The sequence below is a fragment of the Moschus berezovskii genome, chromosome 18 (assembly GCF_049115385.1).
Source record: "Moschus berezovskii isolate FMDL1 chromosome 18, NW_MosBer_1.0, whole genome shotgun sequence".
Classification (NCBI taxonomy): domain Eukaryota; kingdom Metazoa; phylum Chordata; class Mammalia; order Artiodactyla; family Moschidae; genus Moschus; species Moschus berezovskii.
In genome coordinates, this window is record NC_142477.1 from 67,965,278 (window position 1) to 67,981,825 (window position 16,548).

The following is a 16,548-nucleotide window of genomic DNA, read 5'->3' on the forward strand; positions in this document are numbered from 1 at the left end:
TGAGTGAACGGATGACACACTGACCCAGTCATCTAACCAAACCAGTCGATCAGACAAGTGGATAACTTACTTTACATGTGACACAACCCTTTCAAGAAAGCATAAATCCCAGACTTTAGTGCTTTAGAAATAAATCGTGCCCTGAGCTGTTTTGTACCATAGATGAAATCTCTACATTTTAAACATTGATTTGAAATTAAACAGTGTATAAATATGTCTGCTTGTGGTGAATTAAAAGCCCTCTGAAATACATACATCTTTTTTCTTTTTTTCAATTTTCTTTTGAGGATTTGCTAGAATATTTGGATACCCAATAGGTATCATTGGAAACAATGGAGTTCTCTTCTCTGAATCGGCAAAAAAGGCAAGTACTGTTAAAAATGTTCCAAGGTTTTCCTGTTTTAAACATATCAAATAATGAGTGAAAATTTATTGCATGAAAGTTTTCAAATATTTAACCAGATGCCTTAGCAAACAGAACACTCTGTGTGAGCGTGTGACCATGTATGTGCGTGCATGTTTGTTTGAAACAGCTTTATGAAGGTTTACATAAACATGATGAACCGTCTTGAACACTATTAAGATACAGATGATTGTTTTAGGAAAGTTCTAATACTTGAGTTATAACTGCTATGGATTGTGTGTATATATTCTAAGAGTATGGGAATACTTGTCTTGATAGTATTTCATGCACTTGAGGGATTCAAAGATATTAATACTATGCTTATAGTTCTGAGACATCATCTGCTCTATTCTATCCTGTCATCACTTTAACCTGACTATATTTTCACTTTTTGGAAACAGGAAGATAGTGAGAAGTGTTACTGAAGCTCTGGTTTTAAGAGAGGAAATTAATGAATACCTTTTTGGTTCAGTATTCAGTTTCATACATCATTGTTTCAGATTTACCTAAACTTGGATAAATGTAATTCATGTACTTATTTGATAAAATGTTTTCTTAAGAAAATAAAAATGTTTAGTGTTTTGTTTTTCCTCTTCATAAGGTAGGTTAATAATAAGGTGCAGCGTCTCTTACTGAGGCAGGTAGTAGGCAGTTAAGCACTTTCATACCTCAATTAGGAAGAGTTTGTCTTTGGTGGAATGTTTTACTAGTAAAGTTGGTTTCTGGATTCTGAATTCATTGTCATTTCCCGCATTTATAAGATGAAAATAAAGTAAAAATAAAGAACAGAAAAGTCAGCTACACTCTTACCAGAAACAACCTTGGGTAGCATTTAATTATATTCCTTAGTTTTTTTTAAAATTCCCTCTCTTTAAAAAACAAAAACCAAAAACCAGAATGGGTACTGCCATATATAGAGAGATTTTGCTTGCTTTCATTTAATAATATGTATAGTGAGTGTTTCCTAAAATACTAAATATTCCTAATACACTGACTTTTAATGACTGTATAACATGCATATTTCAATAGAGGATATGTCAGACTGGGGTCAGCAAACTCCACCTCATTTTATTTGCTGGCTTGTCACAGATAAGCCCAGGAGAAGGGCTGTGTTTGGCCCCAGTCTGACATTTCATTTGTTGAAGTTAAGCCACACAAGTCTGTGTGATTTCTTCATCCTCGTATATGAGGTTGAGCAATTGCTTTGCCATCTTGCCAAGGCATTTTCAGCTAAGTTAAAGGCATCTGTGAATAGAGAGTAAAATATGAAACAAATGGTTTAATTGTTCTTTTACTCATATAATCTTTAGAAAAATAGGGAAAGGAATAGTTTTGTGTCATTAACTAATTTCCTTAGCTTAAGGTTAAATGGTCTCTAGGACTTATCTAAAATCCCATTTATTTGAAACACATTGGTAGGAAAGATATATTTTATTATAGCCTTGGTGCATGAAAGAATTTCAGATGATCATCAAAACACAGATATCCCAGAAGGATTTATATTCTATCCTTTTAAAAGTGGAGAACCAGAGAATGCCTTATGGTGAGACTCAGAAATCCTCATTGACAAGCAATTCTTTCTTCCCTGTCCCTTAAATTTCCCTTGTTGTTTGGCGTGTTAGCGATTGGTATCACCTCTGACACAGGCGCTGTGCTACGGCCATATGCCAGTGATCAGACCGGTGCCTGGGCAGCACAGCTTCAGTGCCAACCACAGTCAAGTGTTCCACTGACAGGGGGTCCGCACCGTGGTATTACCATTACTGTTACCGTAAGGTCAGACTAGCCAAGCAGAGGGACTCTTGCTTTGACCCCAGCGTGGTATTTGCAGGATGCATGGTGATTACAGACTTGTTAACCTCCTCTGAAAGGATTTTTCTCTTATTTGGTTATAGGGGGCTCATTTTATCCAGTTATGCTGCCAAAGGAATATTCCTCTGCTCTTCCTTCAGAATATTACTGGTAAGAAAATAGTTTCACCAGTTTGGTTGCATTTATTTCAGAGCTGCACTGTCCAATATGTCTCATGTATTAGGCAGTGCTAACATAGAACGCTTCCATCATAACAGAAAACTTGATTGGACTTGCTCTCTCTAGATTATCTTCAAAGGTTAATGCTTCATGAATCTTAAAGATCTGGAGGAGTTTATGCATATTTTTTAGCAAAGCAGGTTCTGAGTTTCATGCACCACATTCATGTGACCTCCTTTTACTCCTGCATATCTGCACCCACCCCCCGGAAAGCCGCAGTATTCTGAGCTAGTACCGCTGTCATCAGTGGCAGAGGATGTTGTCTGACCCCTGGTCTCTTTCCCGTACTTTGTTGCCCTTAAAAGATTTCAAGCACATGCTCTGGTCCTCCCTTTTCCTCATCTTTCATTGTGTAATTCTCCCTGAAGCAACATCTTTTTTAAATGGACACACACGTCCTGAGCCAAAGTCTGGAATTGGAGTTTTGACTCCAAAGAACAGTATGACCGATGTCACCTGTCCAATTTCATGATCCAGGGATCATCCTAATGTGGTGGATAAAATGATTTTTTAAGGGCTCTTATGATTCTAGACGGAGAAGGCAATGGCAAGCCACTCCAGTACTCTTGCCTAGAAAATCCCGTGGACAGAGGAGCCTGTTGGGCTACAGTCCACGGGCTCGCTACTAGTCGGACACGACTGAGCGACTTCACTTTCACTTTTCACTGTCACGTATTGGAGAAGGAAATGGCAACCTACTCCAGTGTTCTTGCCTGGAGAATCCCAGGGATGGGGAAGCCTGGTGGGCTTCCGTCTATGGGGTCGCACAGAGTCGGACACGACTGAAGCGACTTAGCAGCAGTAGCAGCAGCATGATTCTAGAGTTCTTTTTCCTGGAATTCTCTGACTTTCTTATTTATACTTTTTGTGTGTTGCCTGGTGTTTGACATATAGGAAGTACTCTAATATTTAGCTTAGCTGAAAACTTTTTCTACCTCTAAGTCATGCATGGTTATCTCAGGTTCAAAGGAAGGAGAGGCCCCTTAATTAGTTGCTGGGATCAGGCATGCCTTTATGAGAAGGAGTTTGGCTTTTGACAGTTAGCAGGGCTACACAGTACTGGTACTAAAACATCTTCATCTGGTGCTATTCTTGAGTTGAAGATCCTTGATTAGATGACTCTTGAGAGAAGTTGTATCCAGTTGTGGCTGGAGAGGACCCTGTGTGGCAGACTTTCTAAGAGGTCATGTAAAAGTCTTCTGAAGCTTTGCTAGTCCAGAGACCTTGTTTTTAATAATGCTTCATGGTTTATTAACCACCAGTAAGTTAAACTGTGTGCTTGGGAGATTCCTACATTTTTGTTGTATTTTATTTTTAGGTGTGTTGGGGACAGAGAGCAGAGTTTGGTTTCCAACACTGTATTTGAGGGGCGTATGTGACATTCGTCTGGAGATACATGGTGGGCAGTTGAACAGTCTTGAGCAGAAGGTGTGTTAGCTGGAGGTGAACATGGAGACATCCATGGAGATGGTACTTAAAGCTGTGGGAATAGAAAACACCCAGGGAGAAGAGAAGGGGACAGTCTTTGAGTAACTTTAATTTCTTCCAAGAGATGAGAGTAGAGGAAGAAAAGCAGCATGATTATGTTGTTCTTTATGGTGAAAGAAAGAAGGGTCGGAGAAAGCCAGGTGAAATGGCTTGTCTTCTTTTTCAAGGTAAAATCATTCACAGGGACTGGAGGGGCAGTGGAGTCGTGGGTAGGGGGTGAGAACTTTTAAAGAGTCAATATTTGAGATAGCTAGTGTGGAAATGTTACAGTGAGTCAAGATAAAATGAATAAAGGAGTTTCTGGGCTGTTCTGAGGGCCCAATTCAGAGGGTTGGGGTGGGTAACCAGAGGAAGCGGATGGTGCCTGGTGAGGGCAAGGGTTACTGTATCAGTATTGTAGCCACAGCAAGTACAGGTGATCCAGAAAAAGTGGTTGAATTGAATTACCCAATGCAGGAGATGTGCAAAGCAAGAACAGCAACTATCAAGTAGGCTTGTGAATCTGCATATAGGGAGGGAGACAGATGAAGCCCGACTCGGTGTCTATAAGATGAAGAGGAAAAGGACCCCGAGGCCTGGAAGGCCCAGTGAGGCTGCAGATCAGTTTCAACAGAGCTGGGAGCTTGGAGAAGTAGAAGGATCCTGTAATGTTAATGAGAATTCTTTTATCTTGCTATTGAGTCACTGACAGGGACTCTGAGCATCTCTCTGAAACATTAATTTTATTTCCTCAAAGTTTTAAAGCAGCACTTCAGAAGGAATAATCTATATTGTGAACCAGGTCAGTGAGCCCTGAAACCCACAGCTTCACAGTTGGACTTGCCCGAGTACTTTTTCCTTAACTTGCCTCATCCTATTCTTTCCTCACCAAGCTGTAGTTTTGAGATTAATTTCTTGAAGATATGTGGCATTGTTATCTTGTCTGAAGATCTCTGTGTGTATCCAGATGAAACATTTAAGCAATTTTTTAAATGATTAGAGAAAATTTTATTTTACCCTTAAAAGTAAATTTGGGGGGGATGTATTTCACATATAAATATTTTATTAGGGTGAGAGACCTCTGGTAAAATATATATAGTTTGACAAGATGTCCTTCCAGTACCTTGGTGAAAATGACTGTGCACATTAATCTCATCACCCTGGGGCTCTCTTTCTGTTCTTTCCTCATAGGATTTATGGTTGGTCGAGACTATGAAGCTGAAGGAATTGCCAAGGATGGTGCCAAGATGGTGACTGCTGTAGCCTGTGCCAATGTGCCGAAGATAACTGTCATCATTGGGGGATCTTACGGGGCTGGAAACTACGGGATGTGTGGCAGAGCATATAGGTAGGTGGTTGTCATGACATTCTCTGAAAGAATGAATCATACTTCAGGTATAATTATGAATGGTTTGTTTATTTCAAGTTTATTTGAAACATAGAATGACATTCACAAATCCCATTCAATCAGGCCATAATTTGCATCCTCTGGAGGGGTGAAATGAAATCTAGTGCTAAAGGTACCACTTGGAAGAAAGCCACAGTGGGAATTAGGAAATATTTTGAGATAGCTGATAATGAAAATACTGTATATCATATTATAACATGTGTGATGCAGCTAAAGTCTTGTTTTGAAGAAGATGTGTAGACTTTATATATATATACACACTGGAAAAGAGGTAAGGCTGAAAATCACTGAGCCAAGCAGCTAGCCCAAGAAGTTCAAAGAAGATCAGGATATTAAGAAAAATAGAGACAGGACATAATAAAGCACAAACATTATAAAGATAGAAAAATCAGGAAGGCCCAAAGTTGCTATGTTTAAAAGGGTTACAAACTTGAGAGTCCCCTATTAAAACTAAAAAATAAAGGGAGAAGGCGATGTATCACCAATTTTAGGAATGGAAAATAGCATATAACCACACATAATAAGATGTTTTGAATACATTTTTGCCCAGTAAATTTGGATAAAATGGAAAAATATAATTCATCAAAGCAGACATTAGAATCACCTGGAGAACTTAGAAATTCTACCATGCTGAAGCCCCACTGCCGGAGATTAGTCTGCAGTAGGTTCTGGGCATTGTTTTTGTTTTTCTTAATCTTCAGATAATTGTAGCATGCAACCAGAATGAAGAACCACTAATTTAAAAGGTAAACATGAGCCTCTGAAAATCTCTGTGTTGTACAGTGAATTCATTTGATCATTCTTCCATTTCTCCCTGCATAGCCCAAGATTTCTCTACTTGTGGCCAAATGCTCGCATCTCAGTGATGGGAGGAGAGCAGGCAGCTAATGTGCTGGCGACAGTAGCAAAGGACCAAAGAGCACGGGAAGGAAAACAGGTAAGATGCTGTTTGAGTTTTACTAGGCACTGGAGCCGGGGAGCAGCGCACCCCGAACCCCTCCAAGTTGATGGACATGGTTCCAGCGTGCAGGGCCTGGCTTTATCTAGAAGATGCTGGCCTGGAAGTTGTTTTAGCAGCTTAGACCTCCACATTCTCTATCTCTCTTTTTAAAGCCATTTCATTTGAAGTAACTTGTTGTAGTAATTTATACATTTTTAAGAATCTCTAAGAAAACACTTCAGAAACTCTTGTCTGTGAGTGCCTGAGGCATAAAGATGTTTGATTCTTAGTTATTTGCAGTGAAAGAGATTTAAATAAACCTGACTTGCGTCTTTGGTTTTATGCTCTAAAGCCACAGAATTTTGTTTCCTATTTTACTTGTAGATTGTTGTTAAGGATACCTTGAGTGGGAGGCCCTGTCATATAATGAGAATTGAATACCATTATTACACTGTGAAAATATCAGTGAAGAAGGGCCCTGGAAGCTTAACGAAAGGCAGATCAGCAAATGACTGCTTTTAGATGGAGTCTTTTGTTTGTGTCTGTTTAGAGATTCATCTGAAATTTTATGTTATAATTTATTATAACTTACAACTATTTCATGATTGGTGAATGTTCCTGAAGTTGCTTGGATACACTGTTTCATCATAGTAAGGCATAGCATAGAGAAGGCCCTGCCTTTTCAGGCTCTCAGTTCTGTCATTTAGAGATTGATCATCTGGTCAACTGCCTAGTGTGTAGCGTGAGGATAGTATAAAGCCAGAGGGTGGTTCCTGCCTCCCTGAATGCATCTCATCCATGCCTCTCATCCCAAGCGACAGGAATTCTGCAGAATTGAGGTTTCAGTTTCACTTTAGTGCTGACTAGTATCCAAGCAAAAGGAAAGCCTCGCTGTTGTGTGTGCAGAGGGGCATGTGTGTGCAGTGGGGTCTATGACATTCTACCTGATGTTTTGAAGACACGTCTTAAATGCTAGCCCAGCACAGTGATACCTTATTAAATAGTTGTTTGATTTAGTATACAGATATATGAATTCATCTATTTTTATGTGTTAAAGTAAACTGTAGGATTTTAGTGGTTTTCCTTTTAAATTCTTGAGTTATAAATGACATTAGCCAATGAAAGTACATAAAAAAAGGTTGGATTTATTTGAAAAAATAATCTTTAAGTTGAAAATACTTTTCAGGATTTCAAAATTAATTTGCATAAAGAGTTTGCAGTCCGAATTAATTATCACTCGTTTCTGGCAATACGGATGGGCCAGCCCTTAAGTGTTAATTAGAGAAAAATCTCAGTCATCTCGGAAGTTGCAGAGGTTATTTAAAATGTGGTTTATTGTCTTATCCCTTTAAACTTTAAAATCTTTAAAATTTTGGCTATTTTGAATGAAAATCCCCAACTCCTCCACCTCCTTAAACAGAAGCTGTTAAATGTAATATAATATAGCCCTTTTGTTGTATAATTCACATCCAGTTGCTCTACCCTGCTGAAATATGTGATAACCTTGGTGTTGACCTTAAGTTAAGCAACTTCAGGATATTGGCTCTGATGAAGGAGATATAACAGTGCACTAATTTATTAGATACTCACGTCTTAGGTGAGATCATATATGTTAAAGCATCACATGTAATCTACACCTCACTGTGCAGATGTTGGTTGTAACATTGTCATTCATGAAATCTGTTGCCCCTTTTTCCCTTGAGATTCTCTTGAGTGGATCCGTGTTACCCTGCAGGAGGACTTACTCATGGTCCCTTTTCTTTCAGTTCTCCAGTGCTGATGAAGCAGCTTTAAAAGAGCCCATCATTAAGAGGTTTGAAGAGGAAGGAAATCCTTACTATTCCAGTGCAAGGTGGGAGCCAGAGAATAACTGACTCTTTGATGGGCACATCTTGACAGTCAGAGCAATAGCTTTACGAGATCTGAGCAGTTGGCATCATCCAGCCCCCAAAAATTAATTTTTGGACACAATTTTGTACTGTCGTTTCTCTAATGGGAATGCCTGCTGCTGAAATGCTGGCTGTTCTTCCAGGCTGGACTTTGGATCCATTCCTATTGGTCTGATCCTGCCACTCTCCCCGCCTCTTCCCTTAGCCCACTCCTAGTTGAGTGGTCCAAAGCCTGGACCACACTAGGGCCAGAGGTGGACCACACTGGGGCTGGGAAGTTGAGTTATAATCCTGGCTGTGTCACTTTCAGGAATTAGTTCTGCAATAATTTTTGCTTAGACACATGAATCCCAGTCATCCCCCTCTGTTATTTTGCTTTTACCCCATGTAAACATGAAAATGGTCAAACACTTAGTGACACTTCTTAACAAGTGAGCCTGGTGCATTCAGAAGGTGATTATTCACAGCCAGGGTCCACGTGTCGACATCAAGCAATTACCTCACATACCATTGTGGTTCTTATTCTGTTTGTTTCCTACACCACTTAAATGAGGTAATAAATTATCCCAGCTGTCCCCATTGGAGATATGTGTATGCTTTCAGACCTCTTTTTCAACAACTTTAATGTTCTGCATTCTGAAGAATAATTTAAGCTTCATGTCTTCCTTTTATCCTTTGGGCAGATGGAAAAAAGAAAATAACTATTTATGTCTTTTAAAATTAGATTATACTGTGATTTGTGTCATTTATTGGAGAAACCAGAGAGAAGGGAGAAAGGAAAATCAAAAGGTAGAATCCATGTCAGTCACTTGAATGCATCTTTTGTGGCAGACTCTGCTCCTGATGTTGGGAGGCTGCAAAGGCTGAACATACTTATCTCCCAGAGCATCATTAGTTTCAAATTTTAAATTAATACCATTGGGGATTTTTGAAAAACCTGTTTCTCTTCTTGTTAATATGTATTTCTGAAAGTAAATGTCCAAGTGTATTTTGTTGTGGCAGGTCATTGATTCATTTAATTAAGAACAGAATATTTTATATAGTCTTTGGTTTGAGAAATTATATGTTCTTTTTTACCCTCACTGAAACAGGCTGACGTAGTAGCCAGTAGAAACAAAGAGGGAATAGAAAATCATATAAAATGTTAAAGAGAAAATATACATTATAAGCTCACCTATAACTTTGTTTTTACATAAGACTTTGAAATTCACAAGGATAGTTGGAATATTAAACTTTGAAAAATAGCATATTTTGTGTGAACCATTAATTTGTTTTTCAGCCCTAGCTAGACCGAATCCCTTATTATTTTCATACTTACATTATTATTATTATTTTTAACGGATTATATTCAAGACAGGAGAGCACATGGCCCAGTTAGACTTATCTCTGGGATTTAATACTGAAAGACTAAGGTTTTTCTGTTAATTTGTAGATGTTTGATCTGTTAAAACAATTGGTGGCGTGGATATACCAACTTTGTTTCAAAGATGAAAGGATTTTCAAGCCAGTTTAAGGCACCTTCCTTCAGTTTGATAAACCACAGTTTAATAATAAATTGCCTGGTCTGGTTAGACTTTAATGTGGCTAGGTGTGTCTTTTCAGAGTGCTCTGTCATCATCTGTACTGTAACCTCGTGTGTTTATCTTAATCCTTACATGTTAATGTGGCTAGGTGTGTCTTTTCAGAGTGCTCTGTCATCATCTGTACTGTAACCTCGTGTGTTTATCTTAATCCTTACATGTTACATGTACAGCATGCCAATTTTCTTCTTCTCAGTTGTTTTTATATCCAAACTTATCCAGACATTTGATTAAGGACCTCTTACCTGGAGCAACCTTGATATCATTGTGTTTGCTATATTACTCAGCTGTAGGTTCCAAAAGGGGCTTCGCAGGTGGTGTAGTGGTAAAGAATCTGCCTGCCGATGCAGGAGACGCAGGTTCAATCCCTGGTTTGGGAAGATGCCCTGGAGAAGGAAATGGCGACCCACTCCAGTATTCTTGCCTGGAAAATTCCATGGACAGAGGAGCCTGGCGGGGGGCTACAGTCCATGTTGTTTCTAAGAGTTGGACATGACTGAGCACACTGGCATGTAGGCTTCAGAGGGAGTGTATAGTCAATTGAACAGGTTACAAAAATAATTTTTTATTGCCTGTTGATACTTTAGGGTACTTATTATGAATGTTTTATGAGCAAAGATTTGATTCATGGTCTGTCATTGTAAGTATGGTTTAATAATTGATGCTATGTCTAGATACTGAAGGCAGTTTGTTTACAAAAAGGAAAACTGACACCCACTAATGACCTTTAAAAAATATTATTTCTTATTCATTTTTCTGTATAAATGTGAGGTTGTCCATGAATAGCAAACTAGGATATCTACTTGTAAATTTTTTCTGAAATCAGTTTAAAACCATTACTTGCTTTTCCTCTCATAGCAAAAAATAAAGAACTATGTATGAAGATATTTGTTTTATTAATAAAATGGACTGAAGTCCACTTAATAATTTTCATAGTTTCTTAGGAGTTTGGGGGAATACCTTTTTCAGTGGGGACTTTGGTTGGAGACTCTTACTTGGTTTATATTGATCTCCATAATAATAACAGCAATATATCATTTTGGTTTGTATGTTTGTGTGGGCAGAGGAGGGATGGGAAAGCTTTTCATGAAATAGAGTATTTTAAAACAGGGTTTATTCTGAGGTTCTTTGTAGTAAGCTGCTCCTGAAGCCTCAAGTTCAGCTTGACATTCTCTGGGGACTGAGACAAGTCATTTTTCTTTCCTTCCTCTCTCCTGTTCTTGATCATGGTTTCCACTGTGAGATTAGAACGCACAGAAGCTCATCGGGGGATCCGTATATTACCTGCAGAAAGACCTCGTTGGCACTTGTAAGCACTGTGTGCATAACTGGGTATCTGGTGCAGGCCTCATAGTCACTCATCTTTGGTCTTTCCTCAGGGTGTGGGATGACGGCATCATCGATCCAGTGGACACCAGGCTGGTCCTGGGTCTCAGTCTCAGTGCCGCCCTCAATGCGCCCATCCAGAAGACTGACTTTGGCATCCTGAGGATGTGATTGGGATACAAAGCATCTTCTATTGGACGTGTACTGAAAATTAATATATTTGTAGCCTTAAAATTTTAGACTTTTTCAATATGTCGCTATTAATAGTAAAAATGTTTTTTTTTAACACAGTGCATTGTACTTTTCTACCTTAAAAAAAATATCAGTGAAGATATTTATCTGATGAAGCACAATTCCTTGTAAATTCTCTTAGAAAAAGCTTTCTATGGCTCAACTCTGCCATGCTTAGAAGGAAGGAAATAATTTAGAGTTATCCTTTCTAAGCCATAAGAAGTATGAGAAGTTCTGTTATCTATAAATTCCAGGTATTACTGAGATATTTTAAACGTAAAATTGTATTTCCACTGAAGTGATTGCTTTGCCAGTTATGCTTGGTGATATGTTAATGTACTTTTTTTTAAAAAAAGCATCTGTTACGTTCCCCCCCAGCCGCCATCCTCCTCCTCTGCATAGCGTCGGACTTCTCGCCCTCTGCACCCTGGGTTCTGTTCTCCCACCATTCTCGCCTCACCCTCTCGCTTTCTGGTTTCTGCTGTCAGCAGCCCTCTCCGGGGTCACCACTGACCTCCATGTTCCCGAAACCAGTGGGTCTTTTTCCAGCTTTACCTGATTGCGTCCCCTGGGGCATCCACATCGGCCAGACGCTTCCTTCCAGCAGTACTGTTCTGCGCTTCCGTGCTGTAACCAGCAGCCTCCTGCTGGTCCTCCTCCAGTTTCCTTTGCAGGCCCCGCTTCCTCTGCTCCTTCCTTCTTCCCTTCACCGTTTGTCTTGACTTTTCATTAGCAATATGTGAATACAACCTTACTCTATAAGTATGCGGTTCTATGATGTTAAACACATCATGTTGTTGGTAATCATCACCACCATCCATCGCCAGCACTTTTCATCATCCCAAATTGAAGCTCTGTTATTAAATAATAACTCCCCATTCCCTCTTCTCCCTGCCCCTGGCACATTTCCTTTTTCTTTTTTTAAATTGAGATATAATTGAATGTAACATTATATTAATTTCAGGTGTACAACATAATGATGGGATATTTCTGTACACTACGAAATGATCACCAAAATAAGTCTAATCATCATCCATCATGATGCGCAGTTACGAAATGTTTTCCTTTTTTTTTCTTGTGATGAGGACTTTTAAGATTGACTTGTTTAGCAAATTTCAAATATGCAATACAGCATTATTAGCTGTAGTCCCCATGCTGTACTTTACATCCCCAAGACTTAAACGTATTTTATAGCTGGACCTGTGCTACCTGTTGACCCTCTTCAGTCATTTTGTCCACCCTTACAAACACTAATCAGTTCTGTATAAGCTTGTTTTGTTGTTTAGATTCCACATATCAGTTCCTCTTTCTCTGACTTATTTCACTTAGCATAGTAGACCTCAGGGTCCACTCATCTTATTGCACATGGCAAGATTTTATTCTTTTTATGGCTGAATATTATTCCTCCTCATTCTTAAATGTATGTGTTTTTCATGGCTTCATTTATGCTGTCTGGCCATTTCAGCCCTTCTTATGACTTTAGTTACCGACTACATGGGGATGATTCCTGTGTTGACAGTTCTTAACACAGCTCTCCCCTGAGCTCCAGACCTCTGTATCAAATAGGTTTAGGGAACCTCAAAATTCGATCCTCATGTTCAATTGATTTTGCCTCCTGACCATCTCTTGAATTCCTCCACTACTTTTGTTCTTCACTGCAGAACTTAAAAGGAATCTACCTGCATCCAGCCTTACCTAGTCCAGTCTCTGCATCACTCTGGCATTAGAATGGCCATTCTAAGGTGCACGTCTGTCATGTTGCTCCCTTATTTACATCTTTCACTGCTGCTGCTGCTAAGTCACTTCAGTCGTGTCCGACTCTGTGTGACCCCATAGATGGAAGCCCACCAGGCTCCCCGGTCCCTGGGATTCTCCAGGCAAGAACACTGGAGTGGGTTGCCATTGCCTTCTCCAGTGTGTGAAAGTGAAAAGTGAAAGTGAAGTCGCTCAGTCGTGTCTGACCCTTAGCGACCCCACGGACTGCAGCCTACCAGGCTCCTCCATCCATGGGATTTTCTAGGCAAGAGCACTGGAGTGGCTTGCCATTGCCTTCTCTGGTTCCCCTTAAAAGTGCCAAACCCCTAATGCCCTCCATGGGTCTTGATCATCACTTCTTAAGTCTCACCTCCTTGACTCCTCTTTTCACATTGGGTACTCCTCCCATTCTAGACTTCTTCCAATTCCTTGAACCTAAAATATCCTTCCCTTCTTAGAGTCTATGAGGTTCTGTCTGCCTGAACTCTTCTCCCTTCAACTTAAACACTTATCTTTTTATCTCTGTGGTTTCCCTGGGCAGGGTTAGATACCTGTTATGTGCTCTTGTAGAACACCATTTTCTTCCTCTGACTTACATGTTTATAAGAAATATAAGCATTTAAAAAAAAATATTGCCCTCCTGCTAGAATGTAAGCTCCGTGAGAGCAGGGATCCTCCTGCTTGACCTGTGTCCCCAATGCCTGGCACTGGTAGGTGCCCACATATGTGTCAAATGAATGAAAAGTTCATATTTTAATTGTATTTAAAATGAAGTGACTGATTATATGATCTGATACTACTCTGAAATGCTTTCCTAATAAAGTTAATATTTCAAACATTTGTGCGTGATGTTCAGTTTAGGCTGCATTGTGCATCTCAAGTCAGTTTAGTTCTTTGAGATGTGTACAGATAGAAGATCCCAATTCAGAGGTAAGTTGCATTTTCAGGTGAATGTTTTGAGGAGGTCCTGTGGAGGAGGAGACTGCCAGTTGACCCCTGACCTCGAACGGGGCAATCACTGTCTCCTCCCCGCTCCCGCGACGGCCCCCCATTCCCATAGTTTGCTGAAAGCAACGTGGAGAAAGTAAGGTGTTGCCGAGGCCATCTGGCCTAAATGCCTGAACTGAACTCAGATAAGGACTGTGTATAATAACTTCTAAGATTCTGGCGAGCGGGTGGGAGATCCTCTCCTGGTACGGCCCGGCCACCACGCTGGTCTGTGAGTTCCCTGCCTTAAACCTGCCTCTTGCCAGTCTGGAGTGGCTGCCTCTCCTCCTCTCTCCTTTCCCTCTGTGTGTGGTGTCGAGTCTGCCAACCAGCAACGGAACACAGTGAGTGTTTTTAAATAGTAAATTATATTAAATTTTCGGTTGAAATTTACATCCTTATCAGAAAACAATGATTTTTTTTTTAAAATCAAGACTAGTTGGTATTTCATTGTAGGAACCATCAACAAGGCAAAGAAAGATTCATGCTATTTTAGAAGTGTTTTTACCTTTCTTAGGAAGATAATGGTCACCACTAACACCACACTTAAAATAATTATTTTGTTCATTTTATCAGATAAAAAGCATTTATAATGCTTTGCCAAAATAGGCAGCAGTTTTTGCCTGCCCTTCGGGCTTTATTTAGGTATAATTGATATACACTATGTAAGTGTAAGGTACACAATGTGACAGTTTGATGCACTTGCATATTGTGAAATGATTACCACAATGTGGTTACTTAGCACATCCATCAACATACATAAAGACTACTTTTTTGTAATGAGAATTTAAAGATTTTGGTTATTAAAATATGAATTTCAGCTAGGATGATATGAGTATCTTAGAATTTTGAGTATTTCTTAGAATTTTAAGAAATATACAGTTCTCAAGTAGGCTTTCTGGGCGCTTACAGAATGAAAAAGAGACAAAATTACTTCTCTTTTTCAGTTTTCAAGGGAAATGTTTTCAAGTGAGGATTTGTCATGCTAGCGGAAGGCTCTGGTGAATGTGCAAGTGAAAAATTGATCATTTACCAAATGTGCATGGCTGCATGAAAGGCATGACTAGGAGAGGGTGTATATTACCTTTACAGGGGCAAGAACAGGTTTTTGAATGATAGCGTTAATAAGACTTTTAAGGATGGTGGGGGAGGATCACATAGTTCTTATTAGTTGTAAAGTGTATTGATGACGGTGTTCTGGAAGGATGATTGTTGAGTGCTCTGGCCAAAGCTGGATCTTTTAATGACTGGCTCTGAAACTCAATATTTAGAAATGAAAGAAATGAACTAGATACTTACGGTCTCCTGTCATTTATAACATTGCTCTGTAAATGGTACAATTAAATACAACTAATATTTAATGATGATTTTGGTTTTCATCACTTTCACAAAATACTAAAATAACTTTTTATTTAATGTGCCTTGAATTCTCTTGTATCTGGAGTCAGGATGCTAAGGATTAAGTTATTCTTGGAGCTAAATGAAGTTTCTGTCTGCCTTTGACCTTTGTAGGCAAGGGTGCGTTCCAGGGGAGGGGCTTATAGTCAAGGTGACTGTATAATTGGTCAGCCACTCTGAGCCCTACTGCTAATAATTCCATGAGAAACATATGTGAGCCAGGACAGACCAGGCAGACTTTGGCGCGTGGTTGCTTTCTCTCTAACTCACTGTCGTGGACTGAGTGCTGATGTTACATGTCAGGTGTTGATAATTCTTGCAAACCAGTATTCCAGATAGCTGCTTTGTAGCTTTGTAGTGGCTTGAAAAACGCAGAATTATTCTCTTACAGTTCTAGAGGTCAGAAGTCTAATCAAAATGGCAGGGCTGTATTCCTTCTGAGGCTTTGAGGGGAAATCCTATTCCTTGCTGATTTCAGCTTCTAGAGGCCGTCTGCCTAATGTGTAAATTTTAATGTAGATTTCTGTATGATATCAAACACATGACATGTGTTAGTATTCTAGAGAGCTATGTAATTGACTCAGGAGGGGAATTTACCATAGGGCAAGCACAATTTGTTTTTCTGTGGCAGCCAGCATTTCAGCACGTCTGGAAGCTTTTTCTTTCACAAAGGTGACCCAAGTCACAGGTTTGAGCTGCTCCTTATGTTAAGGGAGAGAAATGTCTGAGGGAGAACAAGGTCTTAGAAGGTGGGGATTTAGTGCAGAACTTACTGAAGAGAAAACGTGACGAGAACTACTTGTCAGAAGTATGCTGGAGAAAATGAATTCTTTTAAATGTGTTATTGAGTAGATATTAACTGTAAGATGTGAACAAGTAGAATTTTGGAGAACTTGGACCAATATAGAGATTTCTGTAGAAGATAACATTTTCAACCATATCTCTATTCATCACATTCCTATGATAATTAAAAATAAGTTCTTGTAAAATGATCTATAATTAAAAACCCAACAATGTTATTTGTAGAAAACTTAGAGACAAGTGAAGAAAATAAGTGAAAGTTCTCTGTAATTTCACCACCCAGAGATAACTGCTATTAATAATCTCCTGTATATCGTTGTCTTTTTTTCTAT

General features: G+C 39.3%; 1 protein-coding gene across 1 annotated transcript in view; it reads left to right on the forward strand.

Annotated features, from left to right (window-relative positions):
• Nucleotides 1-13,868, forward strand: part of MCCC2 (methylcrotonyl-CoA carboxylase subunit 2) — a 78,847-nt gene extending 64,979 nt beyond the window's left edge. The window contains exons 12-17 of the mRNA XM_055421893.2: nt 288-364; nt 2,299-2,365; nt 5,093-5,249; nt 6,132-6,246; nt 8,016-8,101; nt 11,098-13,868. Coding sequence (XP_055277868.1) covers nt 288-364; nt 2,299-2,365; nt 5,093-5,249; nt 6,132-6,246; nt 8,016-8,101; nt 11,098-11,215 — 620 coding nt within the window. The 3' untranslated portion in view covers nt 11,216-13,868. The remainder of the gene's footprint in view (nt 1-287; nt 365-2,298; nt 2,366-5,092; nt 5,250-6,131; nt 6,247-8,015; nt 8,102-11,097) is intronic.
• The last annotated feature ends 2,680 nt before the right edge of the window (nt 13,869-16,548 follow it).